This window comes from Thermobia domestica, chromosome 15, assembly GCF_964235325.1.
Source record: "Thermobia domestica chromosome 15, izTheDome1.hap1.1, whole genome shotgun sequence".
NCBI lineage: Eukaryota > Metazoa > Arthropoda > Insecta > Zygentoma > Lepismatidae > Thermobia > Thermobia domestica.
The window spans coordinates 62,836,995-62,862,287 of NC_137468.1; the positions used below are offsets into that span (position 1 = coordinate 62,836,995).

At 35.1% G+C, this 25,293-nt stretch overlaps 1 protein-coding gene across 1 annotated transcript in view; it reads left to right on the top strand.

Moving 5' to 3' along the window:
• The window catches only part of Camta (Calmodulin-binding transcription activator), a 1,249,189-nt gene that overhangs the window by 751,646 nt on the left and 472,250 nt on the right, over positions 1-25,293 (top strand). The window contains exon 4 of the mRNA XM_081739735.1: positions 17,631-17,722. Within this exon, the coding sequence (XP_081595861.1) occupies positions 17,631-17,722 (92 nt within the window). The remainder of the gene's footprint in view (positions 1-17,630; positions 17,723-25,293) is intronic.

Below are 25,293 nucleotides of genomic sequence, written 5' to 3' on the forward strand. Positions count from 1 at the left end.
ACGAGGTGTTTTGATGTCACTCTTCGTCACGTTATAACTGGATTTGCCCATTTCATTGTCTTGGATAGCAAGAGAACGGATAAAAAGGAAGAATGTACATTTTCTTTGCTTGGTTGTTAGGACAAACGGACGCAAATATTCAAGAATGGCATTTTTTAAACTAGAAAGTATATATATATATATATATATATATATATATATATATATATACACTCTTTTCTTATTTACTTTGAACATGAATTGTTAAATTGTCGTTTTGAAAAGAAAAAAGCCGAAACTTCCAATAATTTCTTTCAAATCTCTGTAACAAAATATAATAGGTAAACTTATCGGGGCATTTTCTAATAATAACAATAATAATAATAATAATAATAATATAATAATGAGCATGTAGAGCATTATGAGGACATTTTATGCCAAGAACACATGTTATTGTTTACAAATAATATACACACAATAACAAAAACAGAAAGTAAAAACAACCAATATCAACATCATGTGATTAATAATAATGTACTTCTTAATTAAAACATTAACGATAACAATAGTAGATGAAGTGCCAAGAGGCATATAGAGTGCAAATTTAAAATAAAGTTAATTTGATTCCTCATTAAAAATGTGAACAGCTGACAGAATTTAGTTTTATGTTTTAACTAGTTTATTTAGAAGTGTCCTTTGAACAATATTTGTTGCAGTAGCAAAAGCAATATAGATTAGTTTACTACACCTACTGGAACTTGTAGAGATGGGAAGATTTAACTTTTTCCAGGTATCCTCAATTTTTTTTTTTTTTTTTTTTTTTGCCATATTGTACGTAATTTATAATTTTTAACGATTGTTTAAAAACCAAAATTTCTGTATATATTTACCTTATCTTTCTGTCCGTCCGTGAGCCCACACTGACAAAAAACTGTTCTCCGGACAGCGCACAGTGGGCCAGAATCAGAATCTGACTGGAAAAAAAGTAGTTTTGGCAACTACGTCTAATCTACATTCGAACAGCACAGTTGTGTTAAGTAATAAATAAGGTTTCTTGCTGCTTATCAGTAAACACGGATAACAGCATATAGTGGCGGCAGCAACACTTTAAAATTGATAGTTCTTTATCTGTTTTATAGCGCGCTGAATTGGAGTAGTATGAACGTAAGGTTTGCGGTTTAATTACGCATGTGAAAAGGCAATGAACGATCGCAAAATAAGCTATGAGTAAAGATATGTATATGTACTTGCTGTTTGACTAAAGTTTTGATTGATTGGTTTACGTTGCTGTTCTGTAGAAGCATTTCTAGAGAGTCGAAGTATTCACGTATTGAAGAACTGCTATTGGAAATTGAAATTGAAATTTAAAAATGTACGTTCATGTCTGTATTGAGATCTTTCGTCATGGTGTAGTTTGATATATGTATTTCGAAATACAGTTGTGATCTACTGCCCGTTCTTGCCCGATTTTTATAATTTATCGTCTTTCCAAAGTTAGGTTTAGCGAGCCAGATATGCTCTTTGTGACGTGAAGAACCTGTACGAGGTATTGCGTTCTAAACCATCAAACGAAGCACTTTATAATTATGATACGAACAGTTATGGAATGTAAATTCTTTCTGTGGATGTTCTTCGCAGTGTGAGAGTGGCTTTAAGAGCCTTCAAAGTGATTTCGAGAAGCGTTGTAAGCTGTGTGATAGAATGACTGATAAATTTTTATCAAAATATAATGATTGGTTGGAAGGACATATTAAGTTCTCTGAAAAAGTATTTACTGGTTTCAAAACGATCTCTTGAAGCCAAGAGCATAGGCCTTTGACAACCAAATCAGGCAGACCTAGTAAACTCTTCAAAGATCCGGAAACAAAGTCGAAGAAAAAACTTGTACAAACACTCGTTACAAAGCATTCTGAGTAAGAGCTGGTGTTGGCTGCCCAATGTTCATTGAGAGCTGCTGGAAAAATAGATGCCGCGGTTGTATTAGGAGAAATCACTCAAACGACACCTAAGGGAGCAACGAAAATCAAAAAGGCTTATCATTCGCCAAAATTCTCTCAAACACTTATTCTCCGGATGAAGTTGTGGCACTTATTATAGATAACAGCTTAACAAAAAGACAGTATGCACATTTGAGACTAGGTGCAAGGCAAAACATTGTGACATATATCTGTCGTATAAAGTGGTGTGGGAAGCAAAATTAAAGCGTTGTCCCAGAGAAAAGAATATTATAGTAACTGACACGTCAGCCGAAGATAATTTACAAGCAGTAGTAAATCAGACAATTGAGCGCATCGTGATTTTACATGAAGATTATATTAAACATTGCATCAAAGATGGAGACATAATGAAATTAGTGTATGACTGGGGTTGCGACGGAAGCAGTTGTCATAAGCAGAAAGTTGAAACAGAAGATAAACTGAACTAGTGGCTCAGATATTTTTGCTATCTCCTTCGTTCCCTTACAGTTGTATTCAACATTAGATGGGGAAATTGACAAAGCAATTTTGTAGCAAAATCCCAAACCATCGTCGCCTAGATTTTGTCGACCCATTAAATTATTGTAAGAACTGAACTGTCGAGAAAAGAGGTGTGTTCAATGGAAACGCAAATACGTAATTTAAAACCTACTAATGTACCAATTCAGGAGAAGGAAGTAAATGATATCCCTAAACTTGTGTTCACAATGATGAATGGGAAGATGTGAAACTCTGTTACAGAAACTTCCTCCTCAAACGTACTCCTTGAAAGAACTTAAAGTCACTCTCACACTGCGAAGAACATCCACAGAAAGAATTTACATTCCATAACTGTTCGTATCATAATTATAAAGTGCTTCGTTTGATGGTTTAGAATGCAATACCTCGTACAGGTTCTTCACGTCACGAAGAGCGTATCCGGCTCGCTACACCTGACTTTGAAAAGACGATAAATATAAAAATCGGGCAAGAACGGGCAGTAGATCACAACTGTATTTCGAAATACATATATCAAACTACACCATGACGAAAGATCTCAATACAGACATGAACGTACATTTTTAAATCTCAATTTCAATTTCCAATAGCAGTTCTTCAATACGTGAATACTTGGACTCTCTAGAAATGCTTCTACAGAACAGCAACGTAAACCAATCAATCAAAACTTTAGTCAAACAGCAAGTACATATACATATCTTTACTCATAGCTTATTTTGCGATCGTTCATTGCCTTTTCACAAGCGCAATTAAACCGCAAACCTTACGTTCATACTACACCAATTCAGCGCGCTATAAAACAGATGATGAACTATCAATTTTGAAGTGCTGCTGCCGCCCCTATATGCTGTTATCCGTGTTTACTGATACGCAGCAAGAAACCTTATTTATTACTTAACACAACTGTGTTGTTCAAATGTAGATTAGACGTAGTTACCAAAACTACTTTTTTCCAGTCAGATTCTGATTCTGGCCCACTGTGCAGCGGTATATTGTACAATCCGCGGAAAAAAACCTGCAACATGAGCATATAAGTTTATTGTGAAATGACGAAGTCTTTTCCTCCAAAATAAGTGTGCACGGGAGGAGGCCCAATTTTATCCTGGCGTGATTCGTTCCACATAGACGTTATGTTCATTCCCTGTGCTGTTAGGCGTAGTTTCACAATAAACTTACATCCTCATGTTGCAGGTTTTTTGCCGCCGATTGTACAAATATACGGAACCCTCTTGCTTACTATAGAGACCAGTACGGAGCATACGTTATCTATATGATACATAGGCACTGCCCTTCGATGTTACATCATGCCATTGCAGGATGTCTGTTATCTAAGTGTTCTTTATATTGTTACCTTCGTCAGCTACATGTTATATACGTCTATTTGTATGTGAGATTCTGACCGCCTATATTGTTTCATACTGAAAGTACGTACAGATGGAACACTTATACCGAAAGTATTATAAAACATGCATTTTCAGTTATACGTTTGCTGTACGTTAAGTCCAAAGACTACAGAATTTACAAATGTAGCATACGATTTTACGTACGATACATACAATTTTTTTCTCAGTGCAGAAAATTAGAAAAGAAATCTCACAAACTATTTGATGGGATTACCGTCACTTTCGGATAGAATGTAGTGTGTCGAAAGTTAGGGACCGCGATCCATGATGGAGGTAATGCTCAAATCGAAATTTGTAGTTCTACTAATCTCCTGCACTAAATCAACCATTTCCGGTTTTTAACGTTGATCACTATAGAGCAAAAAGGATAATGGATACCGAGAAGTAGGTTCGTATGCGATAGAAACGGATCTCAAGAATGCATTTCATCTCTTTAACTGCCTGCTGAAACCAGAAGTGATAGAAGTTCACTAAAATTTCCGGTTATAGAGCAAAAATGATGAGAAATAGAAAGAAGCATTTTTTCTGGAATCTATTTAGCTTTCTAAGAATAGATATTATCTTCTCTCTTGACCCTCTATTCCAACTAGAAGTTGCAGAAATCATCAACTTCCGGTTTTAACGTTGGTCGCTATAGAGTAACAACGGTAATAGATGGCGAGAATTAATTTTGTTCATTCAATTAAGCGTACGAAAATTATGTATCAACTCCATACTAATTTCTCTACTGAAATCGGAGGTGGTAGAAAGCTACTGCCACTGCAAATTTCAATATTTATTGAGAAAATTCATGCCATACAAAGCAAACTCCTTCATGTGATTTATGCATGGCATTTTAGTTCTGGAATATAATACTTTAATGTGCAGATCAGTTCTTCCTATGCGTTTTGATTCGCGGTACGCTAAGTGTGCCACGACTTTTTGACGGCACCCCAAATCAGTAGAATATCTAAGACATCTACATAGTGTTCAGTACATATATACAAATTTAATAAGGTAAATACTCATATATACAAAGACATAGATGGTAAAGAATAAAACGCACGTTTTAATTTACGAACAGTTCATTCATGTAAGGTCCTTGACAACCGTTTATGTAACGGAAGTCGAAATCATTGTCATTATACTTACGATGATTTTAAGGCTAACTATAATTTCAGTGAAACTTTCCAAATATTTCCCGGTAACCCTTAAACTAAAGCACTGCGACGCACAGTTTCAGAAAACCTGATTTAGAGTATTTAAGATCTGACTTTTAAACATGAATTTTAGACGAAATATTTTTTGGGGGTCATTATTTGCAAAGTAGAAATTCATCCGAGGCTTGTGCACCGGATTATAGAAGATGGTGATGGTGAGATGAATTATAATAGTGGAATGATGAAAGTGGAAGAAAATGGAAGAACCTGGAGAGTACCCACGCACATGGTGTTTGTCTGCTACAAATTCATATGACTTGGAATCGAACAAGAACTTCTTGCACTAAAGCTGAATTTTTTTCTGCTTAATCCTCTCTCCCTACTCTAGAGTGTCTGAGTGTTCTATCAGATGCCTTTAAGAATCCTACAAGTTCTTGTATCTTATAACGTAGCTAGGTGGAACTATAAAGCCATTCGATTGGGAATAAAGCTACTGATAAAGTTTTCGATCACTCCAGATTTGTGTATCTACAGTGAACCTATTATTTTTTTCCACGATAATTTTGTCATTGTGCATCAGAGGTAATCCTGCATAAAACATATAATTCGACTACAGTTAGATCGAGATCAGAGAGGTACTGCAGATGATATGTCTAATAATAATTGTTGCGTAAAATAGAAGCAAAACAAATGGCATAGATATTGCATAATATAAACGAAAGTGGGGAAGGTGATGCAGCATATTAGTTTTGTTTGAAAGATGTAGACATAGGAGTTCAATGCAGTGACAGATAGTTGAAAGAAAAAGTAATTTCCAAATTTTGTAATTCTCTGTACCTTCTTGATATGCCAATATTTAAAAAGCTAAAATACAATACTTTGGGAAGTGTTTATGATGACTTCCTATGACCTATTGTTGCTCATTGAAATAGGAACAAAAAACATTAAATGTTCGCTCCCATTGAACGATAATGAGCACGGAAGGCTATATATTGGCAGTTCTCAAGACTTTTCAAAGTATTAGCACTTTAAACGTGGCATATCACCAAGATACGAAGAACTGTCAAATTAAAAAACTTATTTTTCTTTCAAATTTATATCAGTATATTGATCCTATGTTTACATGTTTCAAACAAAACTAGTGTGTTGCCCCATTTTCATTCTTGTTTATAGTATACAATATCTATATCAAATTGTCTTTTTTTTCTTTTTGTTTCAATATTACGAAGTATAATTCGGGGTATTATCTCCAGTGCATCTCAGTTCTCAATTCAACTGTCATCAAAGTTTGTGCTTTAGACAGGAGTACCTCTGATTCACGACGGCAAAGTTCGCGTGACAAAATAATAGGCCTATAGTAGGTGCTCATAAAAATCTGAGACTTGTGAGCGGTATGGTAGGGTGGCAAGTTCCTTTTCTCTAAGGATCGGAATATGTCTTGTGTTGTGTGGAAAGGTGGAAGTTAAGGAACCCAAGTGAGTGTACAGATTCAGAATGTGAATTACGGTTACTAGTATGCAGGAGCTTAGTAATTACGGCTTTATTAAACCAGATATTTTCTTGCATACTTAACTTGCAATTTATATAAAGACACTGACTTCTTTTAGCATTAAAATACTATACCCTTAGCAGTGTCATGAAATTTTATACTGTAATAAACTGTATGGTTTTATCAAAATATTACCTTAGATTTCACAACCAAAATTATTTGATCGAATAATGTATTTGTCCTTTCCTCTCATATTTTATGCTTTTCCCTCTCAACCTATTGGATGCTCCTGGGGTTTTTGTATAACGCCAATATTGATTGGACAAAACTAGTAATAATCGTGTATTCCTCCCGCAATCACGGAATAGACATGTCATTCTGCGGCTCCATTCTCTTTAGTTAATGACTCAATCGCGCTCATACTATGCTCCCTGTTGTTGTTATTCCAGAATTAATTATTGGAAGTCCTATAATGTTATACATTAACATTGTAATTATATTTTGTTTTTTTGGATAAACGAGTGTGTTTGTTTCGTCATGCTTTACAATGTATATATTCTGCGGTCAGTAAAGGGAGTGCTAGGAAAATTAAATTTTATTTTAATTTAAAATAAGCTAACAGATTCAGGATAATGATTTATGTCCTTTGTTGTTGTTGTTGTTATTATTATTGTTTCGTAATTGAAAGCGTTTTGACTCAATAGGATCTGCTTGATAATGTAGCGCATGCTTTGAGCTGGAATTCCTAGTTTCAGTGTTATCGACCATTACAATTTAAGTTTTCCTTGTTAAATGTCATAGTAACAGACATATTTCTATTCACAAAAAAAGGCTTAGAGACTTAAAACCCTTACTAAAACGTATGAACAATGCTGAAGTGATGGTTCATTAATAAACCATCTTCTCATATATAAAGAGGAGTGTTTTTTTCGTTGTTCCGTTGCACAAATCCATATCACTGCCTTGACATACTTCAAGTAACTAAAGGGAAGAGGCTATAAGCTATTTACAGTTTTTCCATGCGTATCCTAAGGGAGAATTAGGGGCATTCAAAATTTATAAAATATTTCAGAAGCCCCCAAGTTAGAGAACTCAATCGGTAGTGTTGCCCACTGGAGGAGGATTAAGGTTTGTCGTCTCGTCCCTTAAATTTTCTAAAGTCTCGTCTCGTATCGTCTGGCCTCTAATTTTGTTTGTTTCGCTTTTTTTTTAAAAAAAATTATACAAAATTTGTGCCCTGATTGTTTTCATAATTTCATCTAGAAGTTATGAAAATCCTTCCGCGTAGGGTGTGATATAACAACATTTAATGTTGGAGTATATTATGTGTGGTCACTTACTCTGAGGGACAAACGTAAACTGAAAGTATTTGAGAACAAGACCCTAATACGAATATTCGGGCCTCAGAGGTACGGGAATGGTGAATGGCAGAAACTTCATAACGAGGAACTATATAATTTATATCGTTTACTAAACATGGTTAAATCTAGGAGGCTCTGGTGGGCAGGTCATGTAGCCAGAATGGAAGATAATAGAAAAGCTCTCAAAGTTTTAAGTAGAAGTCCAGTCGAAAAACGACCATTGGGAAGACCTAGACACAGATGGAATGACAATATTAAGATGGATCTTACAGAAATAGGAATACGAAGTACAAACTGGATCCAGTTGGTTAAGGATAGAAGACAATGGAGAGCTTTTGTGAACGCGGCATTGAATTTGCTGGTTCCGTAGGCCATAGAGTTTTTTTTATTTTTTATTAATTTCTTATTTAACTCAATCATTTACATTTTTTCTTTTACAATCGGAGCTCATAATAGTTTTTTTTTTTTTTTTTTTTTACAACGAGAATAAAAAGGATATACACACTTAGGCACGTTAAAGTGTTACAGACATACAGAACAATACAAAGAAAGTAAAACATGAAAAGTGAAAATGAAATTTATTACATATAAAATAAACACTTAAATAAACAAGCGACAGTGCTGAAGACATGTTAAACTATACAAGGAGAGAGAAACAAAGAAATCAATCTTGATTATATATAACATAAAATACATTCCTTTGTTTGACTTACGTATAATATATACGTACCCACTCATGTATCAGAAAGGAATAGAAAAGAAAATAAGAAGAAATAGAAAGAGAGAGAAAAAAGAAACTAACGACTGCATGGTAACGCAAGGAATAGTTTCGTGTAACAACTTTTTTTTTTTTTTTTTTTTAACTGAAGATCTTCATTAGAAAGATATTCTTTAAGACGACGTTTAAAAGTCAACACTGAACAAGAGTTTCTGGTGCTTTCAGGGGTGAGATTCCAAGCTTTGGTGGCAAATAGTGTGAAAGATTTGGAAAAGAAATTAGATTTGTGCGTTTGAACGGCGAGTGTTGTATTTCCTTTAGAACGGGTATTTAGTTGGTGAGTATCACCGAGAAATTTAAATTTTGAGGATAGATAAGTAGGCTTTTTTTTACAATTAATTATTTTATATAAAAGTGTTAGAGAATAAATGCGGCGGCGGGTGCTTAGATTGCACCACCAAAGTTGCTGATAACAATGGGAGATATGGTCGAAGCGGTTTTATTAAGTATGAAGCGAACGCAGGCATTCTGAATGCGCTGTAAACGTTTTGTCAGATCTTCGATAAGTCAACATTTGCTGCATCACAATAATCTAAATGAGAGATTACCAGTGATTGAACCAGGGACGCTTTAATGGATTCCGGAAGAAGGTTTTCTAAACGTTGAAGAGAATGAAGGAAGCCGTAAGCTTTCTTGCATACTTTATTAATATACTAGTTATAGTTAGTTAGTTAGTACATTATGTAATAACTTAAGTATCTTTAAAAAGTGATAAATGCTCTTCATTTTGTTCGTACAATGACTTTATCAATTTATAGATTTTACATTGTGAATCACGTAACACTAAATCTGTATTTCACGTGTAAGACTGAAATAGTGTTACCCACGAGCATCGCGAAATTTCTTGTCGCGTCTCAAATTTAAAAAAAAAAATACTTCTTGTATTGTTCTGTTTGCAAAATTATCAAATTGCTGTACTATCTGTGCTTCAGCATAAATACTGTTTACCTCGTGCGAAGAACGGGCACTTCTGCTAGGGGCAACGTAAGATTTGGAATGAAATCTTTGAGACTATATTTCAATGCATTAATTTCATCATTACAATTTGAAGTTATTATTAGCATTATTATTATAGGTACCTTGCCAATATTGCTAGAACACTTGCCACAAATTGTGAATCTTCCGTGCACATCAGTTCTCGTACAGTTTCGACGATTTTGTTTTTTTGAAAATCATATGACAATGGGAGTTCTCTTCCTATGGCGTTTTACCTTGTATCAAACTTTTACCGCATCCCTAACATGAAATATTTCTTGTCAAATAGTACTTCATCCAATATTTTCTTTTCGCTTTAACTACCTTCAGTATTAATTTTTTTCTTTGGCTTGTTTAGTAACAGTTTTCCTCACCTATCTAATACATTTTTCATTCTTTAATCCACCCAGATGTATTTTTCTTTTTTCATTAAAATTGATATAGTAAAGTGGAAAAATATTTAAAATTGTGACTGTATCAAGATTTCACGTGAAGATTTATGTATTTTTTTCGCTTTACGTATCACTGAGGTCAGTATTTAAGCATCTCCACAGTACGAAAAAATTCTTGGCAGCGATATTGCCATTATTCAAGAACTCAGTGTTTATAGGACGTAGCTAAAGAGAAAAGAAAGGGAGATTTCAGTATCTGATACAAGTGAAGATATACCTAATGCTTTCGTGCATTTTATCGTACTTCCTAGATTCAATCCCATTTCCCTTAATTTCCATCTCACCTAACGGATTTCTGCAATATAATATTTCACCCCATTTTAGGCGAGATGGGAATTCTCATTTCGCCTCATCGAATCTTAGTTAAAATGATATTACCTATGTATTTAGAGTTTGCCACTATTCAAATATTTGTCTCTGTATTGCTCCAATGCTGGAAAGGATCATTTAACTTTAAATAAACAAATTATTTTTCCTGATGATGTTGTATATTAATTATTGCACATCAGATATAATAAGATCTCTTTTGTAAAAGTTGTTAATTTATACGGTGTTCTGGAAGAATCTTGTTTACGGTGTTCTGGAAGAATTATCATAGTTTGTTCTTTAACTGAAGGCATTCCAGGAAATATAATATGAGACATTTCGAATATTAAGGTTGACCTCGACAGAAGTTACGTGCAATCGGAATCTTCCGAAATTACATTTAAGAAATTTGAGTAGTAAAGGCAAACTGCTTTGTGGCAGCCAGTTCTCGCGCCTATATGGTTGTGAAAGTCATTGTCCATTCCGTTAGAAAATATAAGTTGTACATAACAGTGGACGATTATTTTAACCGTTTAGAGTAGACCATTTGGTTTATTTCACTTCTTTTCTTTGAAATACACGGTTGTCGAGGAACTCAGGCTTGAGACAAATTGGGTTGTCAGACGAAAGAGGAATAAAAACATCAATTATATGCTCCAATTAAAATAAAATCGTTACATATTTTATTTTAGCTTGTAATTACACATAGACATAACCATTCATTTTTCATGTCTACTCGTAATATTAAATTACGTTTTTTTTTCAACGTCGACTTAAGTTGTTAAAGACTTGATAGTAACATTTTCATTTCCTTTTCTGATTCTTTGAAATTAAAGCGTGAAAAAAGTTCTTAAATGTAGCAAAGGAATGGAATTTACAAGAAACGAACTTCTTTTTATCTTAAAAACTACCTTCATTATTACATTAATGTTCGTTAGTTCTTTGAAAAATTCTTTTCTTCATTTTTTTTACCACTCCTTTAGTTTCTTTTGTGAAATTAGCTTTATCGTTAAGAAGACTAATAGAAAGTGGTAGGGTTGGAGTTCTTTGTTCTCTGGAGGTATGCATTCGTTATGTATGGTGGTGGACATAGATTTTCAGTTAGGCGAGAACTTTTTAAACTCCAAGCGACTGGATCTAATAGTTTGGCCTTGGCATGGAAAGATATATCCTAGTCGGAAAGAAAGTTAGCTCCCTTGGAAGATAAAGCTTCCAAATAGGCGTGCAAATAGCTATCCTGACTCCCCAAGATAGAGGGAGAACTTGGCTCGTGTTCCGCCTATTCTGTCTTTTTAAAATCTTTGTCCTTTCTTCTGGTCGTTTTGTTTTCATCCCGTTTCCTCATTCTCCTGCTTCATTCTTTTTTATCTTCTTCTTTCGTTGTTTTTGCTCTCCCTTTCATTGTTGTTAGAGAGAGAAGAAAAGAGAGAGAATGACTTTTGAAAGAAAAAAGTAGGTACTATTCTTTCTGCTTCTGAATTTTGATGAGAAATTTGTTTGGTGATGGATGAAAATCAACATCGTTTGTTCTCGTTGCATTTTCCATCGCACATATTCCCTCCTCTCTCAAAAGTTTTGGATACTTTTCAAAATGTTCAGAGGAAAATATTATGTTGCATGGTATACAATGGAATGTTTTGTTACTGTTGTTGTTCTTGTTGCGATACATATACAAAATATGCCACGTTAGTATTTTAATATTTACAGTACCGGTACTTTCTTGTTTATTTTGTTAGCAACTTAAATATTGAATTTGCTCGTAGTTGACAGTAACGGGTAAGTTACTTTAAAAATATATGTATACATTCTTGGAGTTTATCCTCTTTACTTTCACATATTGTTAGATCTAATGCTTTTCTGAAACTAGTTTAAATAAAATATGGGTAAAGGTGTTTGTTGTTGTAGTTATCACCTTTCTGATAAAAACGCAAAATATTAATACTGTAAAGGTGTTCAAAAGGTTGCACAGTCTGAACTACAGCACCATGTAGAAAACTTCAATGCAATGATTTTTGGTCAAACGTAGGTTGTTTTATGGGTAAAAGTGGTCAAAAATACTAGAAAATTAATTTTAAGGCTTTCTAACTTGAAAAACTATGAACACAGATGTGCACAAACTATTGTTCGTACAAGTTCTATAAAGATAGTCGATTAATGCGGTATATTGTCCACAAATTTATGAAACAAGTCAAGGTACCGGAACGTAATTTATTCCTTTATGTATCAGACATTTTATTGTTTGTAATTTTTAATAGAGCGGAGCGTCGTATTTTAAGTTGGTTAAAAGCTACATGAAGAACCGTGACAATATTTGCATCAAGACATAATCTAAGGAATGACCTTAAATGTGTCTAATACTCAGAAAGAATATAAAACACAACAGAAGCAACAACAAAAACTGTTTATTTTCCTTACCGTAGTGTCATTCACCCTCAATGTACTTTGTGTGCATCATCGCTCCAAAGCAGCTACGTTATGGAAAATACTCTCTCTTTAATCTATTCCTCACCATGGGAGAAATTTTCTGTCTGCTCTTGAAACTATGTCCCGCCATAGATATAATATTCCACCTGCTCTTAAAACAAAGTCTCACTGTGGAAGAAGTTTTCTGACTTTTCTTGAAACTATGCCTCGCTATGAAATCTGTTCCTGAAACCATGCCTCGCCATGGAAGAAATTTTCTACCTACTGCTGAATCATCCTTCGCCATAGAAGATGGTTTCACCTGCTCTTGGAACCATGCCTCGCCATGCAAGAAGATTTCCGCCTGGTTTTGAAATCATGCCTCACTATGGAAGAAGTTTTTCACTCGTTACTGAAACTATTTCTCGTCGTAGAAGGTGTTTCCATCTGCTCTTGAAGCCATGCCTTACAATGGAAGAATCTTGAAGTCAGTGCCATAGAAAAACTTTTCACTGCTCTTGAAACCATATATTGCCATGTAGGAAGTATTCCGTCTAGCCTTGAAACTAGAGATGAAGTGCTCGAAAAAAAAATAAAAGTTTTTTCCACGGCTCTTTTCCCTGGGAGATTTTTTTTAACATTTTAACTTCAATGAAGTAATAATAATATGTGCTATCCTTCTTTTCCTTTTGTAACGCGAAAAAGCATTTAATTGCTGCATATTGAAGAAAGAAAAATATGAAAAGTAATCAAGGCTAATCTATTACTCGATAAAAAAAGAAAAAGGGTAAATTGTTGAACACAATGGTTTTCCAGTTGGAACGAATCTTTTATAGAGCTATTAAGGTAATATTCTATGACAAAAATGTTTCTGTGAAAATGTAATAGTGTTAGCAAAGACTGTTTTGAAAATGTAGTAAGACTTACAGTAACAAAATTATCATTTGTATGAACTAACATTATTATCATTTGTATTGTTGTATGAACTAAAACTTCAATTAAAACTTCATCTCTTTTGGAGCTAAATATTTCTTTTATGTAGGGAGTTAGGCGGAACAAGTGTATTTATCTATATTCATAGCTCTTATTGAGGCTGGCTGATAATATTCGAGTGGGAGAAGGTTAAAAATGCTATATCCAAGTTTCCTATATCCAACATATTGTTATATATATATATATATATATATATATATATATATATATATATATATAGAGAGAGAGAGAGAGAGAGAGTAAAACTTCTATATAGCGGACAGTAATGGGGAACGTAAAACTATCTGTTATTAGGAAGTGTCTGCTACTCGGAAAATAGTTTAGGTTGCCATTGTAGAAAAAATACTGCAATGTACAGGTACACACAAATTTAGCTTGCTGTTTATTTACATGGCGAAATGTACACTAATGCAATTTTCTAAGTACAGTAAAAGGATATTTCAGTACAGGTCCTTCCTTTATACTGTACTGTACTCGATGCCTGCATCTTGCAAATGGATCACTATTAGCCAGGTGAAGATAGAATGCTCGAGACGTAATTTCATTGTTCAAACTATGCTGAAAATTGCTACTGAACAATATGCACAAAAAAAAAAAAAAAAAAAAAAAACTAAACGGAATACAAGAGAAATGCAACACCTTACTCAACAATGAGGGATAATGTTAGAAATCCTGCCCGTTATTGTTTGAAATTCCAGAAAATAAAAGAGTTTTATTCCTGGTTGTCCGTTGTTTAAAAGTTCTACATAGGCGCTGCGTTGGGGAATAGTTTTCAGAGTCTTCGTCCGTTATTGAGAATGTCCGCTATTTAGAAGCAACTTTTCCATTGTAACGAATGATATTCTGCCGGATATATAATATTTTATCTAGAGAATAAATTCTGCAAAGAACGAACTTTCACTATCGTGAAACTAACATCATACTCAAAATGACCATTTATGGCTTTAATCTTGAAAACTGAATTTATATTAGGTTCTACACTGAGAAAAATTGTATGTAGCGTACGTAAAATCATATGTTACATTTGTAAATCTGTTGTTTTTGGACTTAACGCACAGCAAATGTATAACTGAAAACGCGTGTGTTCCATCTGTACGTAGAGCTCCCTCGTGGCTAAGCGGTTAGCGTACGCGCCTTTGGCGTGGGAGACCCGAGTTCGATTCCCGGCGGGAGCTCATGTGGTTCGGATTCCATGTTCATCAGTAGGTCCAATTCTCGCTGCTGAAAGGGACGCTAAACTAAAATAACCTTAACCCATCTGTACGTAGGGGCCGCGGTGGCTCAGTGGTAGAGTGTTCACTTCTGGTGCTTGGGGGTCCCGGGTTCGATCCCAGCCCCCGTCAAGTGAACTTTGTGGTGGACAAACACCGTGTGCGTGGGTTTTCTCGGGATTCTCCCGTTTCCTCCCACTTTCTTCATTCCACCATTTTCATTCATTACTCATCATCACCGTCTCCCTTAACCTAACCGGCATAACATTCGGACGTAAAACTCTAAGATTTCATTTCCGTCTGTACGTACTTTCCGTATGAAACAATATAAGCAGTGAGGATCTCATATACAAATGGACGTATATAACATATAGCTGACGAAGATAATATACATATATGTATGTGATATAAGGTAGACTGTTAGATATCAGACATTCTACAATGGCATGATGTAACATCTAAGAGCAGTGCCTATGTAGCATGAGGATAACGTATGCTTCGTACTGAGTTCTGTAATAAGCAAGAGGATTCCGTACATTTGTACAATATACCGCTGTCCGGAGAACGGACTTTCTCTCTGTATACTAATGTTTGAAGGTCGCAAGTTTTCCCGAATGGGTAAACGATGTAAGCTAAATTTTATATCAAAACAAGTGTATTCATAATATTTTTTTTTCCTTTTCTACTATACCTAGTTTGAATTTAGTCAACCCGTACAACACACATAAAAAAGCGTATAGGCAGTGTACATGGTGGTGTGATTATTGGGTTGCATAACTTACACTTTCTTGCTATCAATGAAACTCCAGTTCGAAAACCAATAGAGATGGTCAGCTATGGACTAAACATAGAACTCATAAGTACTGAATGTTGTAAAAATACTTTTATTAATAGTAGAATCCACTACGGGAAACAAAGGTGATGCTTGAAAAGTAAATCATAAAGTCAAAATAGCGAAAATTTCATTTTTAAATAGCCTTTTTTTTATGAGAAAAACTTCTGCCCAGAAACAGTCAGCGTTTTTGCATCTCTACTTCAAACCATGTCTTGTCATGTAAGTTCACCTGCTCTTGAAGCCATGTCTTGCCATGGAAGTTCGCCTGCTCTTGAAGTCATGCCTTTCCATGGAAGCTCGCCTGCTCTTGAAGCCATGTCTTGCCATGGAATTTCGCCTGCTCTTGAAGCCATGTCTTGCCATGTAACTTCGCCTGATCTTGAAGCCATGCCTTTCCATGGAAGTTCGCCTGCTCTTGAAGCCATGTCTTGCCATGAAAGTTCACCTGCTCTTGAAGCCATGTCTTGCCATATAAGTTCACCTGGTCTTGAAGCCATGCCTTTCCATGGAAGTTCGCCTGCTCTTGAAGCCATGCCTTTCCATGGAAGTTCGCCTGCTTTTGAAGCCATGCCTCGCCATGGAAGAAGATCCCACTTGCTCTTGAAATCATGCTTCGATAGCTTACGTGACTGTCATTCGAAAACGTCCTCGAAGAAGTTGCAACATTTTTCGAAGTAGTCACTAGGGAGAAGATCGATTGAGTACGGAGAGGACCTACCAGTTCGAAACTAGTAAATAAATAGCAGCCATTGAAATTCATAACTTATAAAAGCATACGTTGTCCTAGTTCAGTAGCACTCTACGTGGTAATATTCTCCTCCTAGGTGTTAAATTGGCGTAAAGTCAGGATAATATTGGCTCTATGTTTCATTTAATCTACTAGCAGTATCCCTAGCACCATTACCTAGTTCTTTAACCTTTTTTCTGCTGATTTAGTACTCTGTCTCTGAAACTAGGAAGGCAGGTGTGATTCCAGTACATCGATTTCATATTGTAAATCCATGTTTTATGCTTGGGAGATAAATAGTCCAGTGCATCTTCTGTGTAAAACATTTTCTGCAGCATACCATCCCGATGCGCTTTGGATCATAATTTGGGATATATATGAGGAACATCTTGCTTATGTTTCCTTTATACATTAATGTTCCGTCAATACTTACAGTACATTTCGCTCATCGGTAACGCGTAAACTTCCCTATGTGTCTGATGGTAACTCGTCTGTTTACCATAACAATGTCATGATCCTTATCAGTGTTTTTTGGTCATTGTCACTGGTGATTGTGCCAGCGTGAAGCAAGTATGCATGGACAGTCCTCCATGACTCTCTGCCACATGTAAACTCACCATTCCATATTCCAAATGTCAACACTTCGATAATTTTGAGAAGAATGTTCTAAAGTCTGCGATAAATCCTCTTGAATTTCTTTTGGCTTTCCATATAAGTTTGATCATAACCTTATAATTAGAATCTTATTTGTATTGGTGCTTTTAAAACAGAACTTCCTGTTATAGACTTAACTTGCAATACATGAGACTTAAGACGTAGCCCTTTGGGTCCCTATATACGCATAACATGGGTGCATTGTTAACTAATTGAAATTTACACACACACACACACTTTTGTAAAACTGAAGATGATCCAGAGGTTAAATGCTTTTTAACGATTGGTGGGTGGTTTCTAAAAAGACTGGATACATTTTTTCTTTTGGTAACTCTACTTTTATATCAAACGATAAGTTTCCTTGTTGAGATAAAGGGAAGATGTAATAGCACTTCAGAGGAATATTTTTAAACATAGTTCTAACTCGTCCGCTTTCTTTGTTATCTTTTAGATGGCGAACCGATCAAGTTACCGGAGAACCTGGAAAGCCTGCCGAAAGCGGATCATTTTCCAACCCAGAGGCATCGGTGGAATACGAACGAAGTAAGTACTTCATTGTTTTCTTTATATTTCTTTCTTTAAAAATAATTCGGGACGAACGAAGATCGACTGATGGGAATGTTCTAATTATGGTGTCTGTTTTGTAGTTTGGTAACTTTGTGAAGTGGATGACTTCAATCAAACACAATAAGAAAAGATGTACTATGCAATATTTAAATTAAATATATATTCTGACATAGTTAATGGACACTGTGCTTCTCGTAGACAAGGGAAAGTTTCCAGGTCGGAAAGACAAAATATCTGTAGATCGATCGTAAAATATATGTGCAAATCCTTATTTTTTACGTATCTGGATAAATATATGTACTAATTATTTCTATTGGCCTCGGCTTTCTGCTACTTCTTCAACACATTACACCTGTTTAATAGGTAGCCAAAACAGAACAAACTAAATTTCTTCTTGCATCACAAGTGTCAATAAAATATGCAATAATGTTGAAGCGATCAGTATTATTTATCCTCTTCTACCTCATATATGTGAGATTATATCATCACAAATATTTTTTGATGGATTAACCAAAAACTTTTAACCTGTGACAGTGACATCTATTTGGCGTCAATTAAAGCAACAACAGCGCTCTATGTTTTATAGTCGTATCATATCCCGACTATATGAAATTTTAACCTTATTTCTTGGTTATACCTCAGTTATATTAATATTAACCTCAAAAAATATTTTACCTTTTATCATAAAAAAAGAATTATAATCTCAGCATATATTTCCATGTATGGGATACGATAGCAACCGTTATAGTCACCGTTAGTCGTTAAAATGTTAACGGATTGACTCGATTAACGAATTCGGCCGAGATAATAGTTCTAGCTATGTGTTGCAAAAACTAATTCAAAAATAGTTTTCGTTCAAGTTATCGTGTAGACTAACGGACGTACTGATGTTCAATCCTTTAAAGCATACCGTGATCCTTATAAATATTCGTATGTAACCAAATGTACTATTTTAAGAACATCATTTGGACGATGTTATGCATCAATTGACCAAGCGCCAAAACATGGTTCTGAGATATTGAAGGCAAAAGAAACGTGTTACCATTAGGATCAAGGATGTTATAAATAGAGGATCTGCCCATATGTATATTCATCCTATTAAATCGATGAAGCCAAAAAACAACCAAGCATCGGCATGTCTGATTGGCTACTCTCATTTCTGCCATTGCCTGATTGGCTATTTTCGTTTCCGCTATGGTTGTTGTCTCAAAACATTGCGATCCTATTGGGCGGAGTGGACAGAGTAAGGGTGGCGAAACTGTGACGTATGGATTTTGTTGTAAGGGCAGATCCTCTATTTTATAAGATCCTTGATTAGGATCGAGTTCTTGGCGCTTGGTTGAATAGCTTTTCCTGAACGTTTAAGCAAATAGTAGGGTTTCAAACAATTTTTTAAACATTATTTTCAATGTTTCCTATACACTGATGTAAAAATCTCGAAAATCGGAAAATGGCGCTTGGTCAATTGATGTATTTGTGACTTGTTTCTTATTTTGACATTTCGCCTCACTACATTTTAGTTCATGATTTAAAAATTGTAATAAGGTTAAGATGGCAATAGTTTGAAATTTGTTTCGTGAATTTTGAATGAGAATAGAATAAAAAGTTGTGGATATGATTGTGCTGTACTCCACTCTTCATTACCAGTGCGATCATTATGAAATATGTACCTTTATTTTTTTGCCCCGTGTTCTTCGCAATAGTTTGCGGTCTTTCGGGATTTAAAATGAATAGGTTAGATTTCGTGCTGAGAATATGTATGAATAATTTCTGATAATGCTCGCCTGTTGTTGCAAGATTAAGTAGCACGCATCATGCAAGACAAAAACGGAAGTAAAGCCTCACCACAGAGAGAAGTATCCAGTTTCTATTTCCATATAAAAACAATGCGAAGTGCTTTCTCTTTCTTTCTTTTTGTTTTAATAGTAAAGTTCATTTAAGATTGTAAAATTCAAAGTTAAGCGAGATAAGAAGTTTGAATATTTTTTAAAACGCTTTTATTCTTTCTGTTTTTAAAATTAATAGGGTCTATTCAATATACCGTTCTGAAAGTATCGGATTATGTAATCGGTGCTTTACCTTCAAACTGTAATTGTTAGCAACATCGTAACCGTTACATACTATCACTCGGAGGTTATTTGTATCAAAGAGTGCGTCCAGATATAGCCCCAAATTCGTCTCCCCATGAATTTGCCCGAACGTGATTGCAATCGATGGCTTTCGATGCGTAGAACACGACTGTGAAGGAACCAAAGTGGTCAGATGTACCGTTCCTGAGATATCGCGTTCCAAAAGTGTGGGAGGCTACGAGATGGTGCCAGCATAGACGTTGAGATCGACGTTGCACTTTAGATTATGAAACTCAATCAGAAATATTCTCATCATCGGAAGCATTTTCAATGCGAAGAGAAACGTTCTACTATCGATGACCGGGCACAACAAACTCATAGTTGTGGCCGTAAGAGAAGTACCAAATAATGGTGGCCATGTATGAACAACGCACTACTGTACGTGCTCCAGACTTGCAACAACGAGCTTGATCAACGAGCTTAGTACGATACAAAGTTATATCTGTGACCACTATAACGTGATAGCTTCACACTTTATACGAGTACAAATACCCTCGAGGCGTTAAGAGGCGATCTCGCAGCTGCGCCTCGATACTTGCGCCATCTCGTGGCACTCCACACTTTGGAATGCGATAACACAGGAACGGTGTGTTTGACCATTCTGGTTCCTCCAGAGTCGTGTTCCATGCATCGAACGATATCGCTTGTACTCAAGTTCGAGCAAATTCATGCGGAGATGAAATTGGAGCTAAAGGCTAATACGTTGTTGACCGCACTCTTTAAGACCGTCCATACAATATGATCCTCAGCTTATATCTAAGTTTTGACTAATAATTGGTCTTTATGTCGCCCATTCCTTTTTCTTTGTTTTAAAGGAGTTTGCTGTATCAAAAATCTCCTTTATATATTTACTCAATTTGTCCATGTGTTTGTCCGAAAATACAAATTATCAAGATACACTTGATAGATCTCCATCAATTTTGGCAGGATATAGAGGATCAAGCGTTAGGAATAGAGTTCTTTCATGAAGATAATCCATCCAATTTGGTCCAAAGATACGGACAATCAAAAATCTATTTCTCATGTAATTTTTATGGGAGTAATCATAAATATTATTCTTGCTTGATATACTACCCGCAGGGATATTGGGATAAGCATGTTAGTATAATGTTCAGAATAGAAGTTACAAAATGCGAAAATGAAACTGACTTTCTACGCGGCAAATGGAAACACCTAAATACATTGGGACTTCGATAGCTCGAAGCTAAAAGGAACAGACAAAAATTCGAGTTATCGATTTTTCGAGTAATGAAGGTTTTGTATTATGGTGGCCACAATTTTCGAGATACTGAGTTTCCGCGTTCCTTATTAAAAGTGAATATATAACCTCTGTAACTCGAAATTTTCTATGACTCGAAGTTGTGAAAGCTCCTTGTATTAAATAAGATAACTTGTAAAAATAAAATACAGTACACGTATTGTTTTGGAGGGGAGCGTTTCATGTCTAGACATGAGTAAAATACAATTACAGAACACATTAGCAAGAGTAATAGGACTAGCGACAATAACAATTACGTGCAAGCATAAAGGTATAGCTTTGAGTAATCGAGGTCACGTCAAGATAAATTCGAATTATAGAGGTAAACTTGGACTTGTAGAAGTTCGCAGATACGAAAGTTCGAGTTACAAAGATTTTTAAGTATGATCAGGAAACTTATCGTGGCTGTAATTTTCGACTTACAGAGGTTATTTTAACATTGAGTGTTAAGGAGAGTTTAGGGGAATGCAAAAATCGAGTTATCAAGGAATTGGAGTTATCGGGGTCCAAATATATTTTCAAATATTCACGCGCAAATTCAAACTTTCATTTTTATGTTGTGTGCATCATGACAAACCAAATTTCTTCACATGACATACACTGTAATACTTCTGCTTGTTAAAAGTCATGCTTTTGTTTCATTGTTTTTATTTCAGAGATTCTTTTAGAAGCGATATGTATTAGTCTTTGTCGTTTTCCTGTCGGGGCAAATAGCCTCGTTGCTGACATTGTCATTAAGCCTCCATTCAATCAAGCCATTATCTTTTTTATTTAAAAAAGATCATAACTTTTGTCTCGTCTTGAGAATACCACGTAATTTATTATCATTTTAGCATTGCAGTCAAGAAACTCCAACTTCGAATTCAATGGTCGGTCATTCTGACAATCTTTTCTAGAGTTGTACATGAATATTTAGAAACATAAAAATATTTAGGTGTTTAGATTTGTTGTATAGAAAGTCATATTTAATTTAGCGTTGCATTCGTATTTTTTGTATCCTGAACATTACACTAACATATACTAATCTCAACATCACTGCGGATAATGTATTAAGCAAGAATGATATTCCTGATTATTCTCATAGAATTACATGACAAATAGATTTTTTTATTGTCCTATCTTGGGATCAATTGGATGGACTATCTTCATGAAAGAACTGTATTCCTAATTTTTGACACTACATTCTGCCAAAATTGATAGAGATCTTTCAATTATTTCTTGAGATTTTGTCTCTTCTGGATATACATGCGGACGAACAGGGTAAATACATAAAATTCTTAAAGATAAAAGGAAAGGAATGGGCGACATAAAGACCAATTCTTAGTTAAAACTTAGATATGAACTGAGAACCATACTGTATGGACGCTCCTAAATTTGTTGCAAATGACTTGCGAACAGTGTTCGTAGTTTTCTTTAAGACAATTTCTCTCGACTGACACATAATTTTCCTTTTCTTATAAAATTTTCCCTAGTTTGTTGACTATCCAATTCCTATGCCAGAAGTTATGTGAGATTAATTTAGGCACATTAAAGGAAGTACCGCCATATTTGTTTTGTTCATTTGCTTTTTGCTTCTAGTTTTTTACTTTTTCCTTTATTTTTTAACCAAAAATAAACGAAAATACACCAGTCAATAATGGGTGCAAATTATGCTACTATGTACAGACACAAACTATTTCTATTGTGTTGGTTTATTTCTGAAGAACAAAGAAAAAATTTACGCATTTATATAGGTCAGTCAGTCAGCACAAGAATTTCTCCGGATTTTTAGGAATCAAGATTGAAAAATTCCCTTTTTGCTAAATTTACCTAGGTTAGGGAAATTTCCCTGAAACTACGAACATTGCTTCCGAATGATAATATATAACGGTAACGATGATGCAAAGATTACAGTTTGAAGGAAAAGTACCGATTATATAATCCAATGAAAGGAATGCTGAGATGTACTCTAAGTAAACGTCGTGTCCGACTTTGTTTCTCATTGGTGCTATTACTTCTGTTGTTGCTGGTTACTGGCTAATGATGTAAACTGACTTTTTAGAGTCTGTGCTCTTCAATTCGATGACTGCAATTGCGTAACGTATGCATATCATTTTGGCGCGCAAAGTGCAAAGTTAAAGGGGATAAAGTAGAGAAACAATAGAGATACTTATTGAATTAATCGTGATAATGGAAGCTCCTTAGAATTTTGGAAACTAAGCAATAAATAAAATAGAAACACTGGTGTTGTGTTGTAACGTCTTTCTCTTCATCACTGTCAGCGAATTGTGTATTGGATTTACTCAACACGAACAACCACTTTCAGTTATCAAGTTAATATTTCTAAGTGGGAAAAGAGAAAAATTATAAGCCCTAGTTGAACTGTAAAGCCTCCTTATTTTGTTTTTTGTTTTTGAACTTGTCTTTCAGTTTATAGTGAGTTGACATATTTGACAAGTATAAGTTAAATAAATTTTTTAAGCATCGTAGTGAAGAAAGTAATTAATATTTTTGAATTCATATGTATATCTAATTATACATTTGTATCTTACTAACTCTCTGATGAGATTCGAATGATAAAAGTTCCGCTTTAGTGTGTTATATAATTTATTCAACTATCGAATGCATCTGTTTTTCATATATGCTTGTACTCTTCCACAAATGTCAGTCATTTGAAGTATTAACAATCTGTGATGAGTGTATTCGATACCATGATGCTTTTGTTTTTCTCTTCTTTTAGTTTTTTTTGGGGGGAAGGAGGGTAGAGGGAGGTTAGTTGTTTGTTTGTAATGAATGGAATTACAAGTATCTGTCCTTACACGTGCAAAGTTAGCCATTTGTCGTGTTTGGGCATCCCTCTGTCGGTGTTTTGTGATATATAGTGATGGATGGGCTGCAATAGGAACTTGACATCTCGAAGCATGGTGTGGGTGTTTAGATCAATGAAATGATTAAAAATCGGTTCTGGAGGGCGGGATAAAAGTTCCTGCCTTCCTGTCAGGTGTAGAGCAATTAGTTAATGAAAACCAGAATGTGCTACAAATTACTTTTCTGTCATTTTGGTCTTTTGCACTTTTTTTAACAATCACTCCACCCATTCGTTGCTATGGTATTTGAGGGTCGGTCCGTCTCTCTCTCCATATATATATATATATATATATATATATATATATATATATATATATATATATATATATATATATATATATATATATACGAAACATAAAATGTACTGATAGTGGGAAGTATCTGAAAAGTCCCCTTTATTAATGAAATTTGCCATTTTCTTCTCTTTTCTGATTTATGATGTACACTCACACTTCCGTATTTGCACTAGAGTGTACATTAATGGTGCAACAGTCACGAACCTCATGACCCGGAACACCCGGAAGTAGTCGGATCCATAACCCATCCGTCCAAATGACCTGGAAAGACCCGTAAGTTAGAAGTCTGCACTGGGTCGGGCCGTAAATTTTTAAATATACAATCATATTTCTCGGGCCTTTTCGGGCCTAACTTTGTAATTATACTGTACAACGATATATATTGCACTGTTCTTTCTGGAGAACTTTAAAAGCACAACAGCAAAATCAAACATCTAATTGCTAAATAAAAATACAATTTTGCGTTAATTATTTTGTGTAATTCAGGCTTATTTCGGGCTCATTTGATTATCACACCGGCTCGGGCCGGGCTCGGGCCTAAATGCTAAAACATTTCGGATTCAGGTCGGGCCTCACATTGTAAATTCACAGGCTGGGCCGGGCCCGAGCTAAAAATTCCGGCCCGTACAGACCTCTACCGTGAGTAGGAGAGACCAGAGACTTTGTTTGACCCAGTGATCCACGAAGACTTGGGATCTATTTCTTTCCTCTCCCTTTTTGTTCTTGTTGGTGTGTCCCAGACCACTATGAAAGTTAATTGCAATGATAGTGAGTGTAAGTGCAAAACAATCACAGAATTTGAGATCTACATGTGTTTCTTAAATTGGGTGACAAAGTGTAAGCAAACAAGCCTGTGAAACTGCTCGCATAGAATATGAGCGATACTGCTGAGTTCAAAAAATGTCTTGCTGAATTTTCTTCCGTAATCCGTGTTCAAAACCACTGTATTATTTATTCTTTAGTATGGGGAGATGAATAAACATTAAATTATGTTTCAAATATTCAAGACATATTATG